We start from the raw sequence: 25794 nt of genomic DNA on the forward strand, positions 1-25794 counted from the left end.
AACACAATACAAACGACATTGAATGAAAAACCCATGAATGCAGAGAAATATGAATGAAAATGTTTGGTACACTTTGGTATGAAAGTTGGTATGGAATCTATTTCACTTTTTAAAACTACAAACAAATCTCAAAATGAGATACAAATAACATCACCGAAACACACTAACTCCTACCAACCCATGCCTCCCCAACGCACCCCCTCTCTCCCTCACACACACACACACACACACACACACACACACACACACACACACACACTCACACAGTGTCCCCCGGTCGCTAGTATTGGTTCTGCAGTCTCTTCTGCTCCAGCCTCATCTTGAGCTCAGACACCAGCGCCTTGTTCATCAGGTCCTCTTTGCTCCTCTGTTTCCTCTTGGCCTTGGCCGCCACCGCCACCCCCCCGGACACGGTGGGCACCGCCCAGTGGTACTGCGAGGCGGGCGGGGGCAGCGCCGGGGGGCACGGGGGCGGCGGATGGGCCGGCGGTTGAGGCCTGAACGACCCCAAACCCCCCCAGCCCCTGTCGCCCACCGCCACGTTGTTGTTGCGGTTGACGTTCTCCACCACCTCCACCGTGACCTTCTCCGCCTCCGCCCCCTCCTCCTCCTCCCCCCGGGAGACGGAGAACTTGTCCGCCGGGTCGCCCTGCCCCCCCCGCCCCTGGCCAAAGGGCCGGGGGAGGGTCCAGGTGGACCAGCCCTGGCTGGGCTTCGGCGGCCGGCGCCTGACCCGGCGGTGAGGCAGCACGCGGTTGGACCTTTTATTACGCAAGAAGGTGGCGGTGGAGATGGTCACCGTGACTACGACCATCGTGCCAATCACCCCGGCCAGCATGGCCAGGAGTTGCAAAGGTTTGTCTCTACTCTGCATTAAAAACGTAGACAGCGGCCCACCCCCCAGTTGGGTCTGTGAAAGAGCACAGGGAGAAGACTGATGAATGAAACACACTTTAGTCCGTCCTTTTTTCTGGATCTCTCGCCCACCTGGTCCCCAGTGTACTGCATGGACTCTGATTCGGCTTGGAGGCAATATATACTGCATTTATATTGTACTGTACTTTATAAATGAACTGTAATGTACTCTAACGTGCACATATGCTAGGGGCGTTGGCCCACAGTTTACATTAGCTCGACTATAAGAGTTGAAGGTATTTAGAAATTCATCCTTTAAAAACCTTCTTATGTTTAGACTATATTTCATTCATATTTTTCAAAACAATACAAGCAATGTCTTTAGATTCTTATTGCTTTTGAATAACTCTTTGTCATTATCAAGACAAGATCAGAAGGGTGAATGGGATGCCCTGTATAGCCGTTGCCGTTGGAGAATAAAATGCTTTTTCAATGATTTTGTGTTGCTAGGTGGAATAACTTTTTGCGTATTCTATTCAGACAATGATTTATCATCTAACTGTCTTCATGCATGTATTCCCTAACTGGATGAATGTCTAATGAGAATGAAAAACATTCATAACTCGATTTTCTAATGTGCTCCTGTACTCTTTTACAGACTCAACTACTCCAAATACAATAAAACAAAAAAAGATATTGAAGAAAAGAAAAAAACAGTTGCTGGATGATCTCAAAGCCTCCTAATAATCTTTCTGATCTTGCCCTGAGGGTGGACTCGTGTCTTTTTAACAGACTTCCAGTATATTAGGGTTGAAATGAAGACAGTCACTGAAATGGCGATGGAGACCAGGGTCAAGCAAATCCCAAACACAGCCCCCGGACGTTTTCTTAGGCCCAAGACATATGAGACAAATCTGGATTTGACCTGAAAACATAACAATGGCATGCGTTTGAAATTGTGCTTTGCTGTATTGTTTTAACTGAAGTTGAGCATCTGCTGGTTCAAACTGCTAAACAGAAGCTTGCATACATGGTTGATTTAGTCCTTTATGTAAAACGGTTCATATTAGCTAACTCAAGACTCCTTAATAAAACAGCAGATTTAGTCATTTAGCAGCTGCTTACATCCAAAACTACAAGGGAAACATTAAGCTCGCTATTTTTCAAAAATAAAATAAGAGAGTGCAAAATCAATGTGCGTGTTGTGCTAAATCATGTTCTGCAACAACAAATCTCTCCCCGCAAAAAAATCCCTTAAAAGCTGGACCACTGATGTCTTTGTTCCCGGTTTTGGGTTCTCCAAATCAGACCAATTCTGATTCTTTTCGCGCTTTAAGTCACATGTCCTTAACGAGCAGGTCGAGTTGAGGCCCCTTAATTAAGGATACCTACAGGTGGACTACATCCACGGTCGACCAAGCCGTGTGCCTTCAGGGTGGGAGTCAAACAGGCAAACCCCAAACCTCACACCTGGTTTTCATCGTAATATAAACACGTTTTAACCACAGCCAAGCCTGCCTCTGAACTTGTGGGGCAGGCTCACAATCGCATTGGATGAGGATTGCTCGTGTTTTTAATGTTTTTTTTTGTTATCCCATTGTATTTTCTCTTCTTTTTACAGATATACTTGTTAAATATATATTTTTAAATGAATATTTTTAAATGAACATTAATGTCTTGTACTTTCTGTTGTGACACCCAATGTCCTGTATGGAATTCGTAAAGTTCATCTTTATCTTAATCACAGGCACACAAAATCCACAATAATCCACAAAAATATAATATATATTATATGTATAATATATAATTATTTTATCACTATGCTATACCGTATCAACCCATTCCTTTAATTATTTATTTACTTTATGTATTGCAGTGTTGTTCTGCTTGTTTGAGCGACTATCCATATCTGTTGTGCATTTGGATATGTTTTTCATTTTTATATGTTGGAATCAGGGCGTCATTGAAAAAGTGAGCCTGCTCTCAGTGGCCTTTCCCTGAAAAAACAAAGGCTTAATTACAGCTATAGAACTCACGGCCTCGGTGATGTCGATCTTCAGGACGGCGGTGGTGCTGAAGGAGGGCTGGCCCTGGTCGCGGGCCTGCACCACCACGGACCAGACACACTCCTTCTGCTTGGTGATGTTCTGGACGATGGCCATGGACTTGACGTAAGACTTGAGGACGATCTCCCCCGTGGACGTGTTGATGTCGAAGATGTTGTCGGGGTCCGCCTTCATGATGGAGTACTCGATGACGTTGTTGGGCTCCTCCGCGTCCTCGTCCACGGCCTGAGGGCAGGGGGCCAAACGCTTAAGATGTTTCCGACTCTCTGGGCGATGTGCCAGCTACGGTCGCTCAATATGGTAATGTCAATCTTTTTGTCTAATTGGACCGTTTTATTCTCAAAGGAGATACATCTGAAAATGGTGGCCCAAAAACATGAATTTCTTTAAAATGGGCCACTTAAAAAGTTGACGCATATAAGCGTGATGTGCTCCGGACATGGACGCCGAGCTAAAACGTCTGAGCATTCACACCGAGAGACTGACATGAACGGAAACGACGAAAACATTGCAGCACACTACGTGACAACGGTTGTGTAACGCCTGTACGCTCGCAAACAGCGTGATCAGATGTCCGCAGGACGTGACCTCAGAGCGAGGAACACCGCCCCCATGAGACGGCGCCCCACCTGTATCATCACGGGAGCTCCGATCACCATGGTCTTCTCCAGCAGGTTCTGGTTGAAGGCGGGCGAGTGGTCGTTGAGGTCCAGCACGGTGACGAACACCTCTGCCAGGCTGTACTTGCCCTCCGTGTCCTCCGCCTTCACGTAGAAGTTGTACTTGGAGCGCAGCTCCGCGTCCAGGCTGGCCCACGGCTGGGTGTAGATGATGCCCGATGCCGGCTGGATCAGGAACCTGGAGACCGGAGAGGGGATAGGCTGAGAAGCCGTGGCTTGTGGACAAATTTAGAGTATGGTTTCTATATGAAAACCAAGATGGCCTACAGCCATCTTGGTTTTCCAAACGCCAGTGGGTGGGGAGATTCCCCACCCAGCTTCGAAAACAAGACGGCCGCTACGTGAATAAGGCCTATGGTCGTGGTCTTTATGCTGTGGGTGGGGAGACATTAGTGTGTCGCAGCATGGGATAAAGTGGGTTGTCTGGGGGCTGAAATAAATACACAATTAAAATGTACGCATGCTCATATCCTTTGTCTTTTTCTAGTGCATATCACTAGAGAGTAGATTAAGGTTTAGCTTGTCAACTGGGCCATTTTAGAATGTAGAAAAGTTTAGAGAATGTAGTTTACAGAATGTTTACAGAAGCTCATATGACGCCAAGTTGTGTGTCAACAACGTTGTTTAATTATAGTGTTTATTTAAAATTATTTAAAATATACTTTTTGAAAACTTTGCTTTTTGTCATTACTTAGGATTGAAAAAGGACTTGCATCCCTCTTCCTCAATATCAGAGAGTGGCTATGAAACTTAAAATGACCTTTGATATCTGTGTTGGAATATGCCACTAGACGTCACCATACCTTTTTCCCTGAGTGACGTGGTGACCTACTGTCACCGTCACATGCCAGGTAAGTGGAAGCAAAGAGCACACAGACTATTTTCTCCACCAATCCTATTAGCGTATTAGCGAAGACGAGCTAGCGCAGGAACACATGGGGATAACCAGGCTAAGGCATTGGGAGAAAGAGCAAGAACAATCATGTTGCTTGCTAACTCATTGTTGGTTGGACTAATTTAGCTGACATGATTTACATTTCATTACAACACACATGAGAAAAAGGGACAGAATTGATTCCTATTTAATTCATGATGAGGACTCATCATGAAATATATGTGGGTGAAGTAGACAGAACCGGATTTAACATCAGTATAAAGGATAGGGAAGTAGAATATGTCTATGATGTTGGAGATAGTGTGAGGGAAGCTTTAACACGGGTGAAGACAGTGCTTTCTACAGATTAAGTATGAGGGCGTATGACACTAGGGCATGTGGTTCTCATTCATGGTTCCTCATATATCTTGGTGAAGATCACATCAGTGGCTTACTTCCAAGCACTGTTTTCTGTTGAGGCCTTGTTATGGGAGTGTTTGACACTGTATTGTGTGACCAGATTCTGGGTGGGAATTGTGCGACCAGATTCTGGGTGGGAATCGTGTACTTTTCTTTGACAAATTGTTGATATTCAGGGTAACCTAATATAAAAGGGTTAAGGTTTAGCGTTTCACGAAGGACAAACACAACCCGACATGGATGAGCGATGGAAGATCTGTGCAGTGATAGAAACAAACCGGCATGGAAGAAAGACTGGAAAATGCAAAGAAATCGAGAGAGAGACTATGATGAAGACTAATGGAGCATACAATGTACTCACAGGTCAGCTCCAGAGCCATAAATGGAGTATCTAACTTCACCCCATCGACCCGAGTCTGGATCTGTAGCCTGGAGTAGAGGAAGGGAGAGGCAAAACAGAGTTAGCAAGAGAGAGAGAGCAAGAGAGAGAGAGAGAGAGAGAGAGAGAGAGAGAGATAGAGAGAGAGAGAGAGAGAGAGAGAGAGAGAGAGAGAGAGAGAGAGAGAGAGAGAGAGAGTTAAAACAAGAGTACAATTCATTCAGAATGTATTTCTTAGGGTTTAGGGGACTCTGAGGCTCAGTCAGCTAAACCACATGTTCTGTGGCTGTGATGTTGGGTTTGACGGCTTACACTGTGCAAGAGGCCAACTCATTTTTCTCTCAATCTATCGGTCTAAATCTGAAAAAAAATAACTTTGATGCCTAAAAAACGTATAATCCTTCCATTAAAAAATAAAGAGATCTGCCATTTTTAATTCCTCAGCTGACGTGAATGAACGGTGGGGAGTAGGGGAGCCGAACGCTGCCATGGAATTAGTCTTACACTGAACGGGTCTTTGGGTGGGCCGCTGGGGGGAGAGAGAGTTAGGGGGTCGGCTAAAAAAAGAATTGGACTCAATGTCGCATGAAACGTCATCATCATCATCCCCAACATCCTCGTCAACATCGTCATCATCGTGTTAGAAGCTAATCTCCCGGTGCAGGGCTGTCTGGCAGTGGCCTTTCTGTCTGTGTGCTCAAGGTCACTGGCTGGCTGCACTTTTCCATTTCTATCTGATTGAAATTGCCTGAGATCGCGGCGATGAGCCTCTGCAGCGTTCATGCATGGGCAGGGTTTAGCAGTGATCCGCCCTTCCCCTCCTTTGGCTTTGTAGCTTCTACCAAAGGTTGACTCACTATACTAATGGGAAACAGGGACTCCGGTGTACTATTTGACGTGAGCTACCCGTCAGTTAACTTTTTGTTAAGGTGGATTTTAAGCCATGTAGAAGCATAACAAAATGAGCTTGGTGTATGTATTTTACGTGTTTGTTTTGATATCAGGGATGTTATATTCCTAAAGAATATGTCGCTGTGATTTGGAAATCAACCAATGAAATGCCCCGTATGGCCTTCAGAATGCAGTAATAATCGACCAGAATAGAACAGCACAGTTTTTTTTTGCGGCTAAGCATTAGCAAAAACAAAAAGCCGGGTATTTTGTATTACACAACAAAAATGAAAGTGATAGCCATCTGGCAGCTTCTCTCCTCTCTCGTCTCTTACGCAAACCGCCCCAAAACATCCTCAATCGGGGAATTAACCTCTTTTTTTTGTTGTATCTTTACATATTTAGCATTCTGTTTTGGCTGTGTTTTCAACAGTGAGAGGGGCAGTTGTTTTTATAGCCAGGTCAGACGAGCGCTCTCTTACAGTCACTGAGACGACATTGGAGCCCCCGGGGGAGTTCTCGGGGATCCTGGCTATGTAGTAGTCGGAGGAGAACTTGGGAGCGTTGTCGTTGGTGTCCAGCAGGTGGATGATGATGTCGGCTGTGGCGCTGAACCTCTCTGGTGTGTCGATCTCCACTGCCAGAAGCTGAGACCACAACAACGTGTTAGAAACGTCACTTTAGTATTATCGTTTAGACACTTTCATCATAAGCGACTTACAGTGAATTGTTTGGGATAATTGTGAATATAGAGCAGGTAGAGGCTTAAAATTGACTAGTTGTGAACCCGGAATGGTTAAACTTGGGGTCAAACTGCTTTACAATACACTCCAATACACTTATCCCACCTCCCAAGTGCCATCATGTTTGGAGTTCAGATTCTGACCTTGTAGGTGAGGAACTGGTATTTCTCGTAGTCCATGGAGGAAGAGTCGTCCACCAGTATGGTGACCTGGGCCTCGTTGAGCACTGTCTGTGGGACGACTCTCAGCATTCTCCCCGGACCAATCAGCCGCAGGTTGAATTTAGCATTAGCCCCCTGCAAGCATGCACCATAGACACAGCAGTTAGCATTCTCAGCTAATACACAACAGTTACCATTGGCAAAACAACAACAACAACATCATCAACAGCTAACATTCATGGCTAATACACGATATTAAGCATTGACTATAAAACTACAACATTTGAAGCTACAATTTCCACAAAATGGATATGCTAAAATTAGAAAGAGCAGAACTCGGCCAACCCATGATAATTCAAACATGAGCTTATGTAATCAACATTTGTTATAATAACAGTATGAGTGAAAGAGGCGGCGATAATCCCTGTAGTGTTGTTCATTCAATCAAAATAAAAGCTGTGTCTGTCTTTATTGTATTATCCATGGGACGGAAACCAATAGCCTACTTTTCCCTATCCCCTTTTTATCAATGTCTGAGCATAGTATTGGAGGTTATATTTGAGTGGCAGTAGGGTCATAAAGTTACACTTGCATCCTCTAAAAATGACTACATCATTTTTACTTGTTTTAGTCTTACTTTTATAATGTAGGTGTTTCACTTAGAAATATGTCAATGACTATTGTAGAGAAGAATGAGCGTTGCTCAAATTTATGTTAGTCTCATGAACATAATACCACAAAACCCCAACCTATTTCATTCCACTACTATAGTCACAAATCAATACAGTTTGTCAAAATTATATTCCATTAATGGCCAAACATATGCTACCTCCAATTGTAGTAAAGTAAAGCAGCATCGAGCATCTCTCTATCTGCAATACATCGGGCCATAACTAATGCTATGCTTTTATGTTATGCTAAAATGCTATGCTAACAATATGGCATGTTAACAGACTATTAACAGCTAACACTGGGAGCTACATCTCCACCTGATCCGAGTCGTTGACGGTGATCTTCAGGCCCCTGAGGATCTCTCCCTCGGGGGGGTGTTCGTTCATGGTCAGCTGGAAGGTGTTCTGGGGGCCGTGCTCCCCGTAGAAGGTGGGCGGGTTGTTGTTCAGGTCCACCACGCGGATCACCACCGGGGTCGTCCCGTAATCCAGCAGTTTGCCATTCTCACCCACCTCTGAGGCCTATAGGGCACACGCACAAACAACAACACACAAGCATTTACATCACTGTTTTGTATTGTCCTACATCGCTGTTGTCCTGCATTAGTATTATTTTGCATTGCTTCGGAGGTTGATAAAATGCGATTACATAGTCTAAATGTATGTCCTCTTACCCGAACAATTATGTTAAAGATCTCTCTCTTCAGATTCCCGGGCTGAGTCAGCAGCGTGATGCGGCCGTTGGTCTTGTTGATGCCAAACACACCGTCGTCTCCTGCAGAGACGAGCAGCACACAAACCACAAGTCTGTCACAGCAGGCTCAGTCCTAAAAAAATCACTGGCCTAATCAAAGTCACTTCTACTATTGCAATTTACTCACTATTTGAGGCTTTCATCGATAGCGACTTACAGTGATTTCTGATACATTAATGAGTGTTTAGAAGTTAGAACACAACAATGCCTACAGTTGGGATGAGTACATGTCTAGATAGGGTAAATGAAGTACACCCGGACATAACCAATTGCCCCCTAAGGGGTTGTCAGACTGTAAGAGTAACTAGTATTTTAATAAACAGATACATTTATCCAAAGTGAATACAGTGACTTCAGATACATGTCATTAATGAGCTGGTAGGCCTTCGGCATCTTGGAGGTAGACTACAGGTAGACTGCGGACATTGGGGATCGAACCCAGGACCTTTCGTCTGGGTTTATATTACCTGGCAGGAAGGAGGTTCTTACCGTCGTCCATGGAGTAAACGATAGGGTTTGGGTTCCCTGCATCTCCGTCTTTGGCCAAAACTCTGTAGACCTCAGAGCCCTGAGGAAACATGTCTTCCTTTGTCAGTTCTTTTGGTCATTTCTGGTCAGTTTATGTTAAAATATCAAAGAAACCTAGTCACATTCCTTACTCTATATAGTACATCACATAACTATACCATTTTAGAAAATGTGCTATGAAGGCACATCAACCAACAAGGAGTGTGTGGATGTGCTATGGGAAAGGCCCGTAGAAAATATGAAATGTGGGATTCAACAACGCAAAAACATTTGCGACTCAATGTGATTAATGAATCTGTAGCCACAGGGCAACAGGCTCTTTTAGTGTCACATCCAATAAGACGTGTCCCTATCTGATTTGAAGACGTATCTCGGTCCAAGCGGGACATGATGAATGGTATGAGCCATGCGGGCATCGTACTCACGGGCAACGAGACCTCGTAGACAAACCCGAAGTAGGGCGTGCCAAGGAAGGAGGGGGGCGTGTCCTGTTGGTCCAGAACGTTGATAGTCAGCGAGGCGGAGGACGACATGAACTGCTCCCTGCCGTTGAAGTCCCCCCCGCCGTCCTGGGACACACGTTTGGGATTTGTTCGATATTTTTAATGTGTGTTGCTGTGCATCTTTTAATTAACATGCTCAGAGGGTTCAACCATGGATGAATGACATAAATATACATGATTCTAGGCGTGATCATATTTAAAGTCCTTTTATGAATTGATTATACAGTCGATTAATTGATCACATAGTATGGATATAGATTATATGAACACATTATCAGGTTGCTTTGGTTTTCCCGCTTTAAACAGGGTTGGCTCGGTGAAAGTGCAGTGAAAGCGTAGCGTGAAGGTCATTGCCGTGCCGCCATAGAACCGTTACCTTGGCGATCACCGTGACAAAGTGTGTTTTGGATTTCTCATAGTCCAGGGTCTCCCCGGAACGAATGCGGAGGACCCCACTATGTCTGTCAATAGAGAACAGGCTGGACTGAGCCCCCTGAGAGGGAGAGAGAGAGAGAGACAGAGAGAGAGACAGAGAGACGGAGAGAGAGAGAGAGAGAGAGAGAGAGAGAGAGAGAGAGATGGAGAGAGAGAGAGAGGGGGGGAGAGAGAGAGAGAGAGAGAGAGAAGAGAGAGAGCGAGCAAGCGAGCGAGCGAGAGAGTGAATGGGGGGAATAGAGATAGAGGGGGGTAGGAATGAGGAGGTAGAGAGTGAAATAGAGGAAGAGAGACCGTGAGAGTGAGAGTGAGAGAGAGGAAGAGAGAGAGAGAGGCATAGAAAGAGAGAGTTAACAAAAGGTGCTTTTTCATAAGCTCCTTTGAAATAACAAACAGATCAACTCAGATAAGGTCAGGGCAGAAAGCCTCTCTCACTCTCTCTCTCTTCCTCACTCCCCCTTTCCCTCCCTCGGAAAACCCTAAACCTCACGTGAGCTTTCATTTGAAACGGCTCAGACGGCCCCAGATGAAAAGCGGACCGCCCGACAGCCACTTGAATTAGGCCACCTCCTGACCACATGAAACCGTCCTCCCTCCATCTCTCCATAAGAGCCCATATGCCCAGAGGACGGGCGGGCAGGTGAAAGCCGCGGGGTCCAGATGTGTTCGGCGTTAGCACCACTGCGGACCAGCTGTCCTCTGTTCCTAATAGCCCAAAGTGCAGAGAGCCACCCCCTGCAGCCAGGGCAGCAGCAGTAGCAGCAGTACTTTAAGCCCCCAATACCTCACACAAATGTAATTGTGACTTAATCCCGGGCCTCACCATAGCACGAGTGCCACATAAGCAGACACGCACACACAGGCTCAGACACATATGAACGTACATGAAAACACACACACACACACACACACACACACACACACACACACACACACACAGGTACACACATATGAACCTAGATGAAAACACATACACACACACACACACACACACACACCACACACACACACACACACACACACACAAACATACAGACATATGAACGTACATGAAAACACATACACATACAGGCACACACACACAAATATGAACACAGAAAACAATGCATGCACACACACACACACACAAATATACATACATTCATGCACGTATGACCATACACACATAAAGCCACATGTACTACATGCAAACACAAAGATATGTACACACACACACACACACACACACACACACACACACACACGCTAGTAACCCACTAAAATACCTACCACATTGTTCACTAGGGTTTTTTCCCTCCCCCTAACCTGATCATGGCCTTACAACCCAACAGATCATCTAGTGACTGTGCTAGGGTTTAGCGGCAGCGTGCTGGGTGGAGTGGTCAGGTGATGGGGTGGGAGGTTACCTGGAGGTAGTAGTTGATGGAGCCTCCAGAGCCTGTGTCTCTGTCCAGTGCCTGGACCTGGAAGAGGCTGCTTCCGGACTGGGCAGTCTGGGAGGGCACACAGGGAGATAATACAGTAGTAGTAGTACAGTATGTAGGGCACTGGGAACAATCACTCACGAGCTCCACGACGCCCTTCCATGTCCAGGACTAAGGGTTGGGGGGGGGGGGGGGGGAGTTAAAAGTCAAAAGGACAAGACACTGCAAATCAAGAAAATAAATATGATGTCTCTGAATGAATAAATAAAGAACTATTCACAAATCATGCAAACATGCATGTATTTGGCGTTGGATCGCTTACTTCTAGTACATTGACAATAGCCGGCATGTTTTGGAATTCTGGTTTTTCGTCGTTGGCGTCCATCACAAACACCGTGACTCGTTCCACCACCTGTGGGGGACACCAGGGACACACTTACCACTTAAAAGGTTCAGTCTAGGACAAAAACATGACGTGAATGGATAATAACAGTTTAAATTACACTTTGCCAGTTGATAAGGACGACAACTGACTTAGACAAACAAATGTCTTCCATGTAGACCATGTAGCACATGGGCTACATGTGCTACAAGGTAACCCTAACCCTAACCCGACAACTGTACATAAATGGGGCATATACGGTAAGCCTCACACCGTCAGTACATACCTTGCTTCTTCCATCAGTGATGCTGACGAGAACATCGATGGAATCTTGTTTCTACGAATAATGAAAACTAAATTAGAAATGTCTCCGTTTGGATAATTTAAAACAAAAGGACATGAACAAATGTTGGAGGAGGATAGTTATTGAATCACCAAGAATCAAGAACATATCTGTTTGTAAAAAGCCTTTAATTAGGACAACAACCGTAACCAGTCATCTAGGAAAATGTGAGAGGTTTACCTCTCGATCCAGCTTCTCCACCAAAGTAATGTTTCCAGAAACCGGGTCCACTCTGAAGTATTGTTTGGAGCCTGGGTCAAAGGCAAGGCCGTATCTCACCTCCTGGCCTTCGGGGTCTGTCCCGTTGAGGGAATAGATATGTGTGCCTGTGGAGAGAATTCAGGATCATACTTCAATATTCTCAACTCATATATACAGTCTCAAAAAGGATGCATATCAAGTCAGGTGTGGCTGGGGGAGCTGTGCACACAAAAGGCTTTCAAGTGGCATCATCACATCATCATACACATCCACAAAACAAACCTGAAATATTTGGCATTTCCTATTTGAATGAGTAACTCATAGATTAAATGTTGTTGATTACTCAATGAACTGGGCAACGAGACATTGAGATGTTTTTTTCCAAAGGTGAATTAAGATACATATCGACAAGAGGGTCGGGCATCTTGCTCAAAGTTAGCCCGCAAACTATCGGGACCGAACCCGGTTCCATCCAGCTGAGGGTTGTCTCGATACACTATCGAGCAGCATAGTGTTTCGCTAAATAGTAGTTGGTAGTTGGCTAGTTGGTTTAAGCTAAATGTTTTGGCTGTTCCAGACGTGAGGGTCTCACCGACTGCTGTGTCCTCAGAGAGGCTGAACAGAGCCAGGTTTCCATTCTGGATGTAGGGTCCGTTGTCGTAGAAATACGGAGCGAAGTCAGCTTGTGCTGTGAAGAAAGAAAGAGAGGGATGCTGAGCAAACTATAGAAACGGGCGTCTCTTCCCATATGCCATCACACTCGCTCACCAAAAGACTTTCACCATCAATTATTTAATAATTTCTTGAATACTGTGCTATAAATAAATGCAACACACACACACACACAAACACACCCACACACACACACACACACACACACAATTACACAATGTTTTTATATTCCTTGCAAAGGATGCTTGGCCGATTAGGCAAATTCTTATTTTTCTGTTATGTGAATATTTCTCATAGCACAGCATGTATTTGATATTCTTCTAAATATCCCTTGAACCACCAAGTATAAGCCAGGTAGAAGCTAATCTACAACAGCTATTGGAGCCTGAATCCCCCTGCCTGCTCTATCCCTCCGACTGGGATTACAGGTGAGTTACGTCAGTGTCCTAAAATACCCTTTCTGTGTAAAGGGAAAGACATACCCAGTCTCTGAAATGCTATACGATCATAACAATAGCAAGAAACCTGACATTAACAAGCCTATAAAACAAATGCAACAGATGAAAAAAACAATTCAATAACAATTACAATACAATAGTTAGAGACAATATAAACACTCACATGTGACTGCTCACATGGAAAGTTATCAATGATAGAATTGAATAGCAAAGGAACAAAACAAACAGGACAAACTTAACGTAAATGCATTCACAATGAACCATTAACTCAAATGACAAGCCAAACATCATAGATTATTCTAAATATATCATCCATTTTTTAACAGTTTTTCTCTCGTCTATGATTTTTTCGAGAACAACTCACCAATGCAGAAGTGCACCACTATGACAACAATTGAAAAATGTAACTTCTTCGCAATCTTCATCCTAAGGAACAAGATGGTTTAGTCGCACCATGGAGAAAGACGGCCGGAAAGATAGTGTTTGGCATGTAATGTCCGTGTCGAGGAAGGTGATTGAAATCCGCTAGAGCAAGAGGTAGATCTTTGCACCAGTGATCATTAGAAAGGCTGTGACAGTCTCTAACAGGTTAATCCAATGACACATCTAAGTCTCACGAAGAGCCACTCATAGGGCCTTACAGCCACACCAACACAGATCCTCACAGAGGAGAGAAGGACAAGGTCTTGGGCAAAAATGCTCAGTGTTGACAGGTATTCTGTTCTATATATTTGTTAGTATAAATTTTAGAAATGTGTACAATTATAAAAATAATTATGCATGATCTTCTGCAGCCTATTGTGTAAGCTTTTGAATGCCAACATGTTATTGGTTGTCAATTGTTTCTTTTTTCCTAAATAATAGGTTTTCCTGCATATATACATCAATTTGTTTATAAAGATGTTATGGAATATAACGTAATACCTCTATTACCTCTATTTTATTATTTTTATATTATTTTGGTAAATATCATGCCATAATGTAGCATACGATTGTTTTAATTAAAAATCAACTCAGCATAGCTCTTTGTATTCAACAGTTTTTCTCATGTTTTACAACTTTACTGCAAACATGTTCATTAAAGGGCAACGACGAGGACATGGTGTTTTTGAAATAAAGAAAAATACCAGTGGTGCCGTGTCTGGCTCTCCAATGCACATGGCAGGAGGCTTCAACCTGTCTATCAACTCTCATCATAAGTCTACTGATGGTTGTGCCTATAGTGCTCAGCATCTGCTCTGCAGGCCATAGCCATCTGTCCACCTCGGAAACAAACTGAAACAACCTCTACTTTATATAATAAATATATGAATTTCTATTGATGTGATTGCAATCCATGGCATAGGTGAATGCAGTGTTCTCTGTTTTCATTAGAAAATGACGTTGGGGTTTTATCACAAAACTTAGAAATGAAGGATTTATGGGGCTGTAGAACAAATTAAGATTGTTCAGAGGTTCAACAGGATCTATGATTATATTTCTTTATTTCTTTCCCGCTTTTGTTTTTTATTTATTTCCGTCTCACCAACAAGTGTAGAGTTGAAAATCTTATCACACTGGCAAGTTTCCCGTGGTATTTAAGGCACTAAGGCTTAATGGCGTTGTTTGATAATCTTGATCAGCTGTGCGGGGGGTACTACAGCAGGCAGGTGTTGCATAATTCTCCACCACTGATCCTATTTCCACAGCTAACATCCACCACAACAACAAAGATCACTTTGTCGTCCACACATCTGTTGGCTGCTCAGGCTAGGTTTCAAAAACTACCTTCAAAGAATAGACTACAGCATGTTACCTAAAGAAAAACGAAAAACGAAAAAGAAAGTGGTAACACTTGACAGAAAGGTTACATTCATTAACCATTACATAACAATAGTCAATGCAACAAATAGAATTGGCTAACAATGAATGAATTAACAGTTAACTAATGGTCTAGTAATCATTGGCTAATGGTTTTCATGTTTACTAAGGTAGTAGAAGGTTAGATGTGCAACATAATAATGGTTATTACGGCATTAACTAATTTTAATTAATGGTTAAATAATGTACCTTTATTCTAAAGTGTTATCAAGATAATAATAAGTTTACAGTTTGTTGCATTGTAGTACAACACTGTAATGCAGATACCATTCAGCAACATAAGACCAACTGTTTTATAAAGCCGTAATTATTGCTCTGAAAACACGGTTTCGGTGTAGACACGAACAAACGAGAAAACAAATGTTGATCTGAAAGAGAATGGATGTGTTTGCATGCTAACCTTACATGTTGCATACAAAGGATAAACCTTTTTCTGTGCATTTTTATGCAAGGGAATCAAATCTGCTTTCTAATCCATCTGGCATCAGCCAAATACTGCACATCGACCCTTAACCCCTAAAGAACAGGCCAGTCTGTCTGGTGGGGGTAGAGAGTGACTGATGAATGAATTACTTACACAGGGACTTTTACCCAAAAGAGGGTTGAATACAAAAGTAAGTATATGTGCGAAGGATGTTAACATCGTTCACACAAGACACATACATATGTAATTTGTCCTTTGTCCATTGCAGCCACCCTGAAGGGCACAAGCCAGTTCATGAGATATACATGTTGTTAGTTCTAATTTTTTTGGATCTAATATAAATAATATATAATAATAAAAAAAAACTCTGAGTGACAGTGGGCAAGATCTGGCCCTGGTTTCAGGTTTAAATCCCGGACTGCTGGCAGATGGCAGCGGCCTTCAGATTAACCCGCTGCTCTTCAACCCAGGCTCAGCTTGTAAGGCAGACGGGCCAGTCTGTGGTTGAGACCCCGGGTCATTCAGAAGCTCAGAAGTTAAGACTTTTGGTTCAACAAGACATTGGACTAAAGACAATACAAGTACATGTGATCTCAGAGTATTAATGTTGTATTATTGGTTAATATCAGTTATCCTAAAAACACCTGTGTGGGAAAAGTAAGTATTGTCTGATTTTATCAGGTGGACTTTTTGCAAAACATAAATACCCAACACAGTCCTATATGTCCTCCAATGAGCAAAATTCTAAAATAAATCTAAACCAGTGATTTGAATATAATATGAAGAGGGGGGTTGATCGCACAACTCTTTTGCCCATCTCTCGTCATCTTCTGACTTTCTTATCCCCTGTCTACAAACACACCAGCATGCACTGGCCCATGGGAAATCTCACCGGGAGCCCAACGCAAAAAGCATCAGCATCCCTCACTCTGCATCATCTGGGGAGATTAGAGACGTCAACGCACAGCCATGACAGACCTTCGTCAAATAGGATCAGTGCTGCCTCTTTTTTTCCCTTATTCTCTCCATTCTTATCTGCCTAAATCTACAATCGTCAGGCCATCGCATAACGATATCCCATAATATCATGTCTGGCGGTGCCCAAAAGGGGTATGGTCTCATGTCATGGGAGACATGGAACCTAATAGGCTTTTCAGTCAAGACACAATACAGATAGGACAGGGAAATAAACATGTTGATGATAATAATAATATTATCACACGAGAGGATATTTCTGACAGTGCATGGATATAATTTCAAAAGTAAATGCAATAAATAATAATAGCATAACCTATCCTATTATAAATAGGTTGATCTTCCAGGATATTTTTACGTTTAAGATTATTTCTAAGAAATGATTTGTCTTTACAATTCCAAACAGGTTGTTTATCAGGATAACCAACCTGTTGTTGTGAATACAATAATCTTGAATGTGCTCCAAAATGTCAGGGTAACAAACCAATTGAATGAGAGGTATAAAATATGTGCTTTTTAAAAATGGTGTTGTTTTTACAAAACAGGAAATAGATGTTATGAAAAATTGTAAACATTAAATAATGTTACCGGTTTGGTAGGATTATTTTTTATCTACGAATAACCTGTGAATCCAGAATACCTGAGCTCAAGCTACCCATTGGGCTTCACTGTTTTGGATTATCATTATTATTAATGATAATCTGTGGTGCGGTTTGCCAGGGGTGGAAGGGTTATCTTTTAGTTCTGCTCCACCCCCAAAACTAGGTCACTCTTTTAATCCCACCATGTACAGTAGAGACAGATCAAAAGTAGTCTTTTCGTTTTTGTCAAACTGCAAGCATAGACAGCTTAGTGTTGATGGAAACAGTCAAGAGTTTCTCTTAGCAATAATATACAATATTTTTCATATTTGTTACTCCTTTAGTGTATTTGTATTTATTTTCTATCAAAGAGCAAAGCTACTTTTCCCAAATTTACCAAATATGAATTGTAGGCGTATTTCTTAGTGTGGGTATGTTAACACTACATAAATAAGCCTTCTTGCTAAAAGAGGTACCGCTGATGCGGATTCTTGTCCGTTGCTGCCACCAGGTGGTCAAAAGAAGTAGATGGAGTTGGGCTTCCGTTATTTTCATTCATTCATTCACTAAATATCAGAACAAATTTGAAGAAAAAATAGATTTAGATTTAAAGATGTACAATTAATTGCTCTGAAAATAGTTTGTTAAAATTGTGTAGGAAATATATATGGGTTGCAAATTAAAGATAACCTATGGAACAGTGCAACCGATAAAGGGATGGTTTGGTGCCACAACCAGTAATCTAGGTTTGCAATCGGACGTTATAGTGAATAAACTAAATGCAATCAAGTCAAATGAGGAAAAGCAGTTTCCACGCCACATGTTTTAGAAAGATAACAGCACGTCCACAAGCGGTTTTTTTGTTGAAAAAAAAACAACGAAAAAAGACCCCAAGGACTCCTTGTAAATTGGGCACCACGTGACCGTGCATGCATGTACGGGGACTGAGGACAGCGTGTACACGGCTCCCTGTGTATCCTCGACTACTGAGCAGCCGGGCGCAGGAAAAGTTACGACAAAGTTCTTCATTTAATGCGATTTGATTCCACTTTCACCATTACGACTTTCCCTAAAGCCATGCAGAGATGTACAACGGCCACCGTAGCCTATTCATGAAAAAACGCGTTTCATCCTTTCTTGAGATGGAATAAAAAAAAAGTAAACTTTTATTGTTGCGCATTCGGATATTTCAGTGGGAGACATGTGTAAAAGAACACCTCCCTGAGGGAGCGACAAGTTCCTGAAGAAGCAGAAGCTTGGTCCAGTTTTTAGCCCTACTTCTCTTCACATGGGGGACAGGACCCGACATCTGTGGATACAATGGGGCAGTGTGTAGCCCCCAGTGCAAAGACAATGCAGCAAGATGCTACGAGGGACACTCGGATGTATGATAGTGAACTGTGGCTCTACTGCCGAGGAGCCAGATAAAGGTTTGTAGCTTGGTTTCTTTACCTTCCGCACCTTTTCCTTCACATCTTTCTGAGGCTGTGCGTATAAAACCAGACGAGCTCGGACACGACACGCTATATTACACGCCGATAATCCTAGGTTTCTTTGTGTGTTATACAATTGCCAATCTACAGAAACATAAGCAACATTATGAGATGCATGTACAAAATAATGGTGACCAGTCCGAATGAAGTGAAAGTATATCTTCAGCCTAAGCAACGATATTGTCAGTGCGACCACCTATCACACACCTCCCCCCTAACCACACACACACAAGGGGCTTGTGTCTGTTGAATGAAATGTTGTTACTTTGGGTATGGGGTATGTGGGTTATATTGTTGTAATGTCAAAGAAACACACATCGATTCATAGACTAATTCAACATGAAGATGAATATGAATAATAATAAAAATAAATGAATCCCGTCACAGTTAAATTCGACAAACTAGTGGGCAATGGAAGCTTATCATCAGCCATTTAGTCAACGACATCTCCATGTGGAAGTGCCTCAAGGCCTTCCATTAACGTAATTTGTACTGAGATGATAAACACGGTGATGTGTATTTCTGCTCCAGCAGATAGTCAGAAATTGCCAAACGCTTCAGTGAGTGATGAATATGCAAAAGCCCTCCGCCGCAAACGCGCCTTCAGCCTGACAGTTTGATGGCTGTGGTGGAATAAGCTCAGATAAAAGACACTAGTTTCACAGAAGCTTCATCGTAGGATTATACGCAAGTGTCACTCATAACGCCAATTATGTGTCCGCTCCTGTTATGTACCAAGGCACGAGTACTAGTCTAAACTAGTGAATCTCATCTACCCGTGCCATGGTCCATAGAAGGAGCAGACCCATAATTAGTGTTATGAGCTACACTAGTGTTTATACTGAGATGACGTCTCTCTGAAAATGGTATGTACTTATATGTAGATCACACATGAACTCATCAAAGGCTTGAAAAGTGTCTTCTCCGTTATTTGCAGAGATCCCACTGAGTCTCGCTGATTTGACAGGTCCAGCAGGAAGTGCTCATCATTAAAGAGATACTGTATGTGTTTCGGCATCATTGCGCTTGCTGAAAGATATTTGCTGATGACTGTTTATGGAGGCTGGTATGTTTGGCATGAGGTGAGCAATATACATTGCAATGCTCTATATATGGGCCTGGAAGGATTATAGACCCTATAGTCCTTCCAGGCCCAGACATGTTAGAAGCGTGAGCTCATCCTGTACACATTAACAATTTTGTGTATCAGGAAAAAAAACTGAATGGGACTATTCACATGTGTGTGCCTGTACATCGTTTAACTCCTGCTGCTTTCTGGGCGGTTGTGATTCATGTAAAGTATGCTTCCGGGCATCTGCAAGCATGCATTAATAACCAGGCAATACCCGAAAACCTTTGCCTTCTAGATACATGTATTCAAATAGATTGTGGATTTGTTCCCTCTGTATTTGCATACTCCAAGGGAGGTTTTTGGTTAACATGCTATAACAAGCCTATACATTATCCATATGAAGTGTATGTATCTCTATGTACTAACATTATCACTTACATCACATTAAAATTAGGGTAGGTGGCTTGGTGACACCAAAAGGGAAATCTAGATTTAGTAAAGATCCCACCCATCCTCCCTTCAGGCCTGCCTCCAAACCCACTCCCCAAAAACACGCGATTAGCTTCAGCAAAAGGTATGTCTAGTCTTGTGGAAGACTACTCTGGTCATGCGCAATGATAGCACACAATCAGTGCGCAGGTAAGTAGGTAGAACTGATTATTTGCCTACCAGGTAGGCTGGCCAGTCATTTCCTAAGGGCCTGCGACAGCCACAGCCACAGACACCACACTTTTGCTTTTTTGGACAGAGCATTTTAATTAGATTGTTGTTGGTGTGTAAATAGAATATACAAATATGACAAAAAAAAATCTAAAATAAGTCACCCGTGCTTGCTTTAAAGCCTCATATCATGCCCTAAAATTGGACTTCTCTTGGATTAGCTTAGTTTACTTTAATGTTTTTACATTGATGAGTAATCATGGCCTTTTTTCCTGATTCCAGACTCGGGCTTCGTCCATAACATGACAAGACATGACAAGAGCGCTGAGAACTGAGTGAGCTGACGTATGTACGACAGCTCCCCGATCTATCAACACACAACTCCAACTGTCTCTTTAGTCAATCACAAGAATCACCACTCATTATGAAGACCAAGTATGCCATCGTCTTCATCTTTATCGTGGCCCTGGTCATCATCGAGAAGGAGAGCAACATACTGTCAAGGTATTGGGATGAATCAACCCTTAATGGTGAAATGTGTTTATTTTCATGAATCACAATGTTCAGGCTCTTGAGGAAGACAAGGGTGTTTTGCTAAGAAACTTTACACCAATTGAACCAATAATAATGCGGATAATGCTGTTTACCCCTTCCTGTTAGGGCCACCAATAAAACCCTAAAACAATTATAAAGGAGGGCTGTCGTTTCCTTGGCTGGTCGCAAATGTCCAGAGACAGACTCATCCCTTGGCTAGTATAAACCAATACAATACTATTTAGTCATTTAGGAGACACTTATCCAAAGCTAATACCTGTTCATTTTAATTTATACATAATTGATTGAATAGGAAGTAGGGGTTTAACATTTTGCTCAGGGATAACCTACAGGTATGCCATGGACATTGGGGTTTGAACACAGAACCTTATGGGTGGGAGTCCAACACCCTAACCACTAGGCAATCATGTAATGTTACGAAGCAACTCAAGTGTATCGGGGACATAATGTGTGTGCGCATTTGATCCATGATAATCCATTGCAGAACTCTCAATAGGGTGTCTGATAAGCTGACCCAGAGGCAGACTCCACTGCAGACGTCATCCAGCCCCATGTACGAAAACGAAACGACCCAAAATGCCCTCGCTGACGACCAGGACCCGAGAGATAGAGCTATGGGACACTACAACGCCAGCGACCCTCACAAGCACATCCTGCTCATGGCCACCACCCGGTCGGGCTCCTCGTTTGTGGGGGAGTTCTTCAACCAGCACGGCGGGAACATGTTCTACATGTTCGAGCCCCTCTGGCACATCGAGCGCAAGCTGGCCGACGCGGCGGAGAGTGGGAACGTCACGGGGTTGACGGAGATGTACCGGGACGTTCTCCAGGGGCTCTTCCTGTGTGACTTCGGCTCTCTGGAGAGGTACATCTCGCCGGCTCCCCAGGACCACGTCACCGCAGCACTGTTCCGCAGAGAGTCCAGTTCGTCGCTCTGTGAAAAGTCGGTTTGCTCTCCCTTCGTTAAGGACATTTTCGAGAGGTATAGTGTTTCTTTTCTTCGGTGGCTATTCCGTTGATGTACTTCATTATGAGTTATTTGCTGTTAAAAAACCCCCCCACTAATAACACATTGACAACTGTTGTCGTCGCAGGTACCACTGTAGGACCCGCCGTTGTGGCCCACTCAACCTGACCCTGGCGGCCGAGTCCTGCCTGTCGAAGAAACACCGCGCCATCAAAACCGTGCGCGTGCGGCAGCTGGAGACGCTCCGGCCCCTGGTAGAGGACCCGCGCCTGGACGTCATGGTGATCCAGCTGGTCCGAGACCCGCGGGCCGTGCTGGCGTCCCGCATGGTGGCCTTCTCGGCCCAGTACCAGACGTGGAACTCCTGGGCGCAGGAGGGCGACGTGCCCGAAGACGTGGAGCAGGTGAAGCGCTTCAAGGGAACCTGCGACCAGATCAGGATGTCGGCGGAGCTGGGCCTGGGTCGGCCTGGCTGGCTGAAGGGACGCTACATGCTGGTGAGATACGAGGACATCGCGCACTTCCCCATGCAGAAGGCGGAGGAGATGTACAAGTTCACCGGGATCCCGTTCAGTCCCCAGGCCAAGAACTGGATCCTGAAGAACACCCAGACCACCAGGGGGGCGAGCGGGGTCTATTCCACACAGAAGAACTCCTCGGAGCAGGCGGAGAAGTGGAGGTATCGCATCCCCTTCAAGCTAGCCCTGGTGGTGCAGAAGCTGTGTGGACCCGCCATGAAGATGTTTGGGTATAGGTTTGTGGATAGCGAAACGGCGCTGCTGAACAGGTCCCTGAGTTTGCTGGAGGAGAGACGGTTTGGCTTCTCACAGGATTGACCCGCGAAGCTAGGACCAAACAGGATGTAGGACGGTTAGCAACAGGGAAGGAGACTGAGGTGGATTTTGTGCGTGCCAAGGTGTAGGTAAACAAGGGTCAGACGATGAACTGCATTAATGACTCCGACTGGATATTTTTGGATCATGTTTAACTTTTCACTTGACCATGAAATGCAAAGATGTTAAAGCTTTGTCGTTTCGTGCCTCATGTAAACATAAGGGATGTAGCGCACTTGAGGACCAGTTCATGTTTTAAATGGAAAACTTGGAAAAAGAAGATAAGTATTTATTGTGAGATTTTAAGCTCTTTTTATCAGTCTATATTTTATATGATTAGGCTTGAGGAGTCGCTTTCAGTGCCGAGTGAAACCATAACCGCACCGCGACCACCACATGTCCAAAGCCCTGGAGGCTCTACGTCGGAGCGGTTAAATCGTCAGGTAACTCTATTCGCTTGGAGATAGTTAGATTTACCGTACTAAGTTTGACATATATATTTTTTAAGTCCTACACGATTCAGGATGGATACGTTTAGGTGTACAATAGATTACAAGGTTGGTCAGGCAAAAGGGTTAGAAAGGGAATCCTAAACTTATACCCAAATGTAAAAGACAGGCCAATATGACGTGATCGCTACGTAAATTCCCTTTATCCGACACCATAGTGTATTCATTTTTATTAATGCAGATGTATTGATAAAAATATCTTAGATTAGAACATAGATTGTATTGTAATCAGAGAGCGTTAAGTGTCATAAGACTAAACTATTGTAGGTTTAATTGCAACACCTTTCAAGGGACTGATGTTTGTTTGTAATTTGGTTGTGTATGTGTGTCTGTGTTTGTGTGTGTGAGTGTTTGAGTAAGAGATGAAGAAAGGAAGGTTTTATCGATGTGCACTAAAATAGGATGATAGTATATAGTTACAATTTTAACAAATGTTAGGTCAGACCAGCGTTATTCTGCACAGGAACCCGATACCTAAGCCATATAGAAATCCATATCCCAGACGTTATATTTTCCTATTCAAACTATAGAATACACACATCCTATAATATAAGGGTAGCCTTTACGTCCATTGAACTGTAAGATCTCCGTAAAATGCAGCTACTGTATAGCTTGAAGGTGAATGTAGGTCCTGTCAAGGCCAGCCCTCAGAGCAGCTCTTTTATGGTATATGAGGGTAAGCACTGTGATTCCCCTTCAATGGCTGCTTTATCTTCAGCTTGGCTGAGGCTCCGCCGAAACTGCTTTGCTAGTATTGGTATTTGATATGTGTGACACGTGAATACAGTGAGCTTCTACTCCTTGTAGCATTTTAAAGAACAGCAAGACACTTTAAGCAAGGTTTTTGCAACCACGTAATCACAAAAGCGTACTGTACATGACACTTACTAATATTGCAATAATAATATCATAACAGAGAGAGAGAATGTTGGCGTGAGTCGCCCTTTCCTGTTCCTTTTTTAACCATTTTCTGACTGTTTCCTTCCTTCGAAAAAAAATTCTAGTCATCCACCCCATGAATAAAGTACTTTGGTGTTCTGTGTGTGTATTGTATAGCACACTTTCATAAAAGGATAATTTGAAGCGTATGTGTGTATGTTATTCCTCAGCCCTGTGAATTAAGAAAGTTAGCCTAACAAGAAGTGCCCAGTGTAGGCCTCATTCTGTACTATGGGTGTAGTACTAATACAGTCTCACCGGGGATCAGTGTTCTCTGTCGTTTAATGTTCCTCCACCTAAAGTTGTGTGGGAAAGAGCAGAGGCAAAAAACAGTGCCTCCATTCATGCGTGCATCCATTCTGTTTCATTCCCTGCCACCCAGAGTTCACAGCTGTTGTTCTCAGACCCTGTTCCCTAATGCTAGTTGATCTCCATAGCAACATAGCGTGATGCAGATGTTTCCACAAAGTCGTCATTGGTGACTTGGGAATTTTCAGGCCGGCAACAGCTGCAAAAACCCCATCAATTTTTTATACTTCAAGGTTTTAAACTCACACCCACAATAATCATTCACACTTTGTGCCATTTGTTTTGCCATAGGCCTACATTATTTTACAAATGATAGACCTACAAATGTACACACACAAAAGTATTAGTTGTTAGATAATTGGTAATTTTGTTAGATATTGTTGCTATATAATATTGTTTGGATGTACATCAATGATGCTAATAATTAGCTTCATGATAAAAATGGCAACAAAACAGATTTTCAGATTATGTTACAGGGTGCTGTTGCCATGAACAGCAAACCCAGTTTTCTGTTGCTAGCTAACGGTTTAACAAAACAAATGTTATAAAGATGTCATAGGCCTACAACAAAACAATACAACCAACATATTAGTCTACATTGTAATGTTACATTATGGTGACTTGAAACCCACCTAATGGAAATGCACCTCTACAAAAATAACATGGAAGATAGGTTTGAGAAATGCCATGAAACAAAAATTCTCTGCAAAGTGTAAGCCAAACACCTCGGAAAGTAATGTGTAATGTGTTGGACCTCAGAGGTGGAGGGGAAAACCATGTTGTCTTTTCTGTAAGCCACCATACAGTGGCTTACAGCACTGATAAGAGAAGGCCTACCTCGATTCAGCCATGTGTAAGATACAATACTCTGAAACCAGTATGACCGGACAAAGGAAGGATGGCCTTCTTTGAGGAGCAAGTTGATGTCCATTTTTTAATAATTATCAAGTAACTACCTGTTTTTGTTGTTGTTGACAAACCAAATAAAAAAACCTATGTTGGTGCCTTAATGTACTGCTTTTGAGTGGCCAAACTCATTTATTTTAGTAAGACTTGGCTGTTAGGGTGTTGGTGTCCATAACTGAAACATGGTCTTTCATTACTGCAATGCACATTCACGAAACACAACATGTTTTACCAATATTCCAATGACACTTAAACAATAAAGACATTTTCA

At 43.1% G+C, this 25794-nt stretch overlaps 2 protein-coding genes across 3 annotated transcripts; one reads left to right on the forward strand and one right to left on the reverse strand.

The window, feature by feature from the left end:
- Window positions 1-280: 280 nt before the first annotated feature.
- On the reverse strand, window positions 281-19791 carry cdhr1a (cadherin-related family member 1a; the record flags this gene model as incomplete). The annotated part of the gene is made up of 18 exons (XM_079729075.1): window positions 281-524; window positions 633-910; window positions 2892-3146; window positions 3551-3779; window positions 5257-5324; window positions 6648-6812; window positions 7052-7204; window positions 8059-8262; window positions 8415-8515; window positions 8984-9062; window positions 9448-9591; window positions 9902-10018; window positions 11367-11453; window positions 11707-11796; window positions 12053-12103; window positions 12290-12435; window positions 12903-13032; window positions 19720-19791. 18 exons carry the CDS (start codon window positions 19789-19791, stop codon window positions 281-283), a joined length of 2613 nt encoding a protein of 870 aa, XP_079585201.1.
- Window positions 18265-25594, forward strand: chst3a (carbohydrate (chondroitin 6) sulfotransferase 3a). 2 transcript variants are annotated; one of them, XM_079729324.1, is made up of 4 exons: window positions 18265-18710; window positions 20788-21009; window positions 21545-22042; window positions 22155-25594. In XM_079729324.1, exons 2-4 carry the CDS (start codon window positions 20930-20932, stop codon window positions 22861-22863), a joined length of 1287 nt encoding a protein of 428 aa, XP_079585450.1. In that variant the 5' UTR covers window positions 18265-18710; window positions 20788-20929; the 3' UTR covers window positions 22864-25594. The 2 variants fall into 2 exon arrangements, with proteins under 2 accessions (XP_079585450.1, XP_079585451.1); XM_079729325.1 differs by having other exon boundaries at window positions 21557-22042.
- The last annotated feature ends 200 nt before the right edge of the window (window positions 25595-25794 follow it).

The sequence above is a fragment of the Pollachius pollachius genome (genome assembly GCF_949987615.1).
Source record: "Pollachius pollachius genome assembly, chromosome: 2".
Classification (NCBI taxonomy): Eukaryota; Metazoa; Chordata; class Actinopteri; order Gadiformes; family Gadidae; genus Pollachius; species Pollachius pollachius.

Excerpts from the sequence above, each read along its gene's own strand:
- chst3a (XM_079729324.1), top strand. The coding sequence starts at position 20,930 with ATGAAGACCAAGTATGCCATCGTCTTCATCTTTATCGTGGCCCTGGTC. Across the intron at positions 21,010-21,544 it reads GAGAGCAACATACTGTCAAG|AACTCTCAATAGGGTGTCTG; the intron begins GTATTGGGATGA and ends AATCCATTGCAG. Across the intron at positions 22,043-22,154 it reads GTTAAGGACATTTTCGAGAG|GTACCACTGTAGGACCCGCC; the intron begins GTATAGTGTTTC and ends TTGTCGTCGCAG.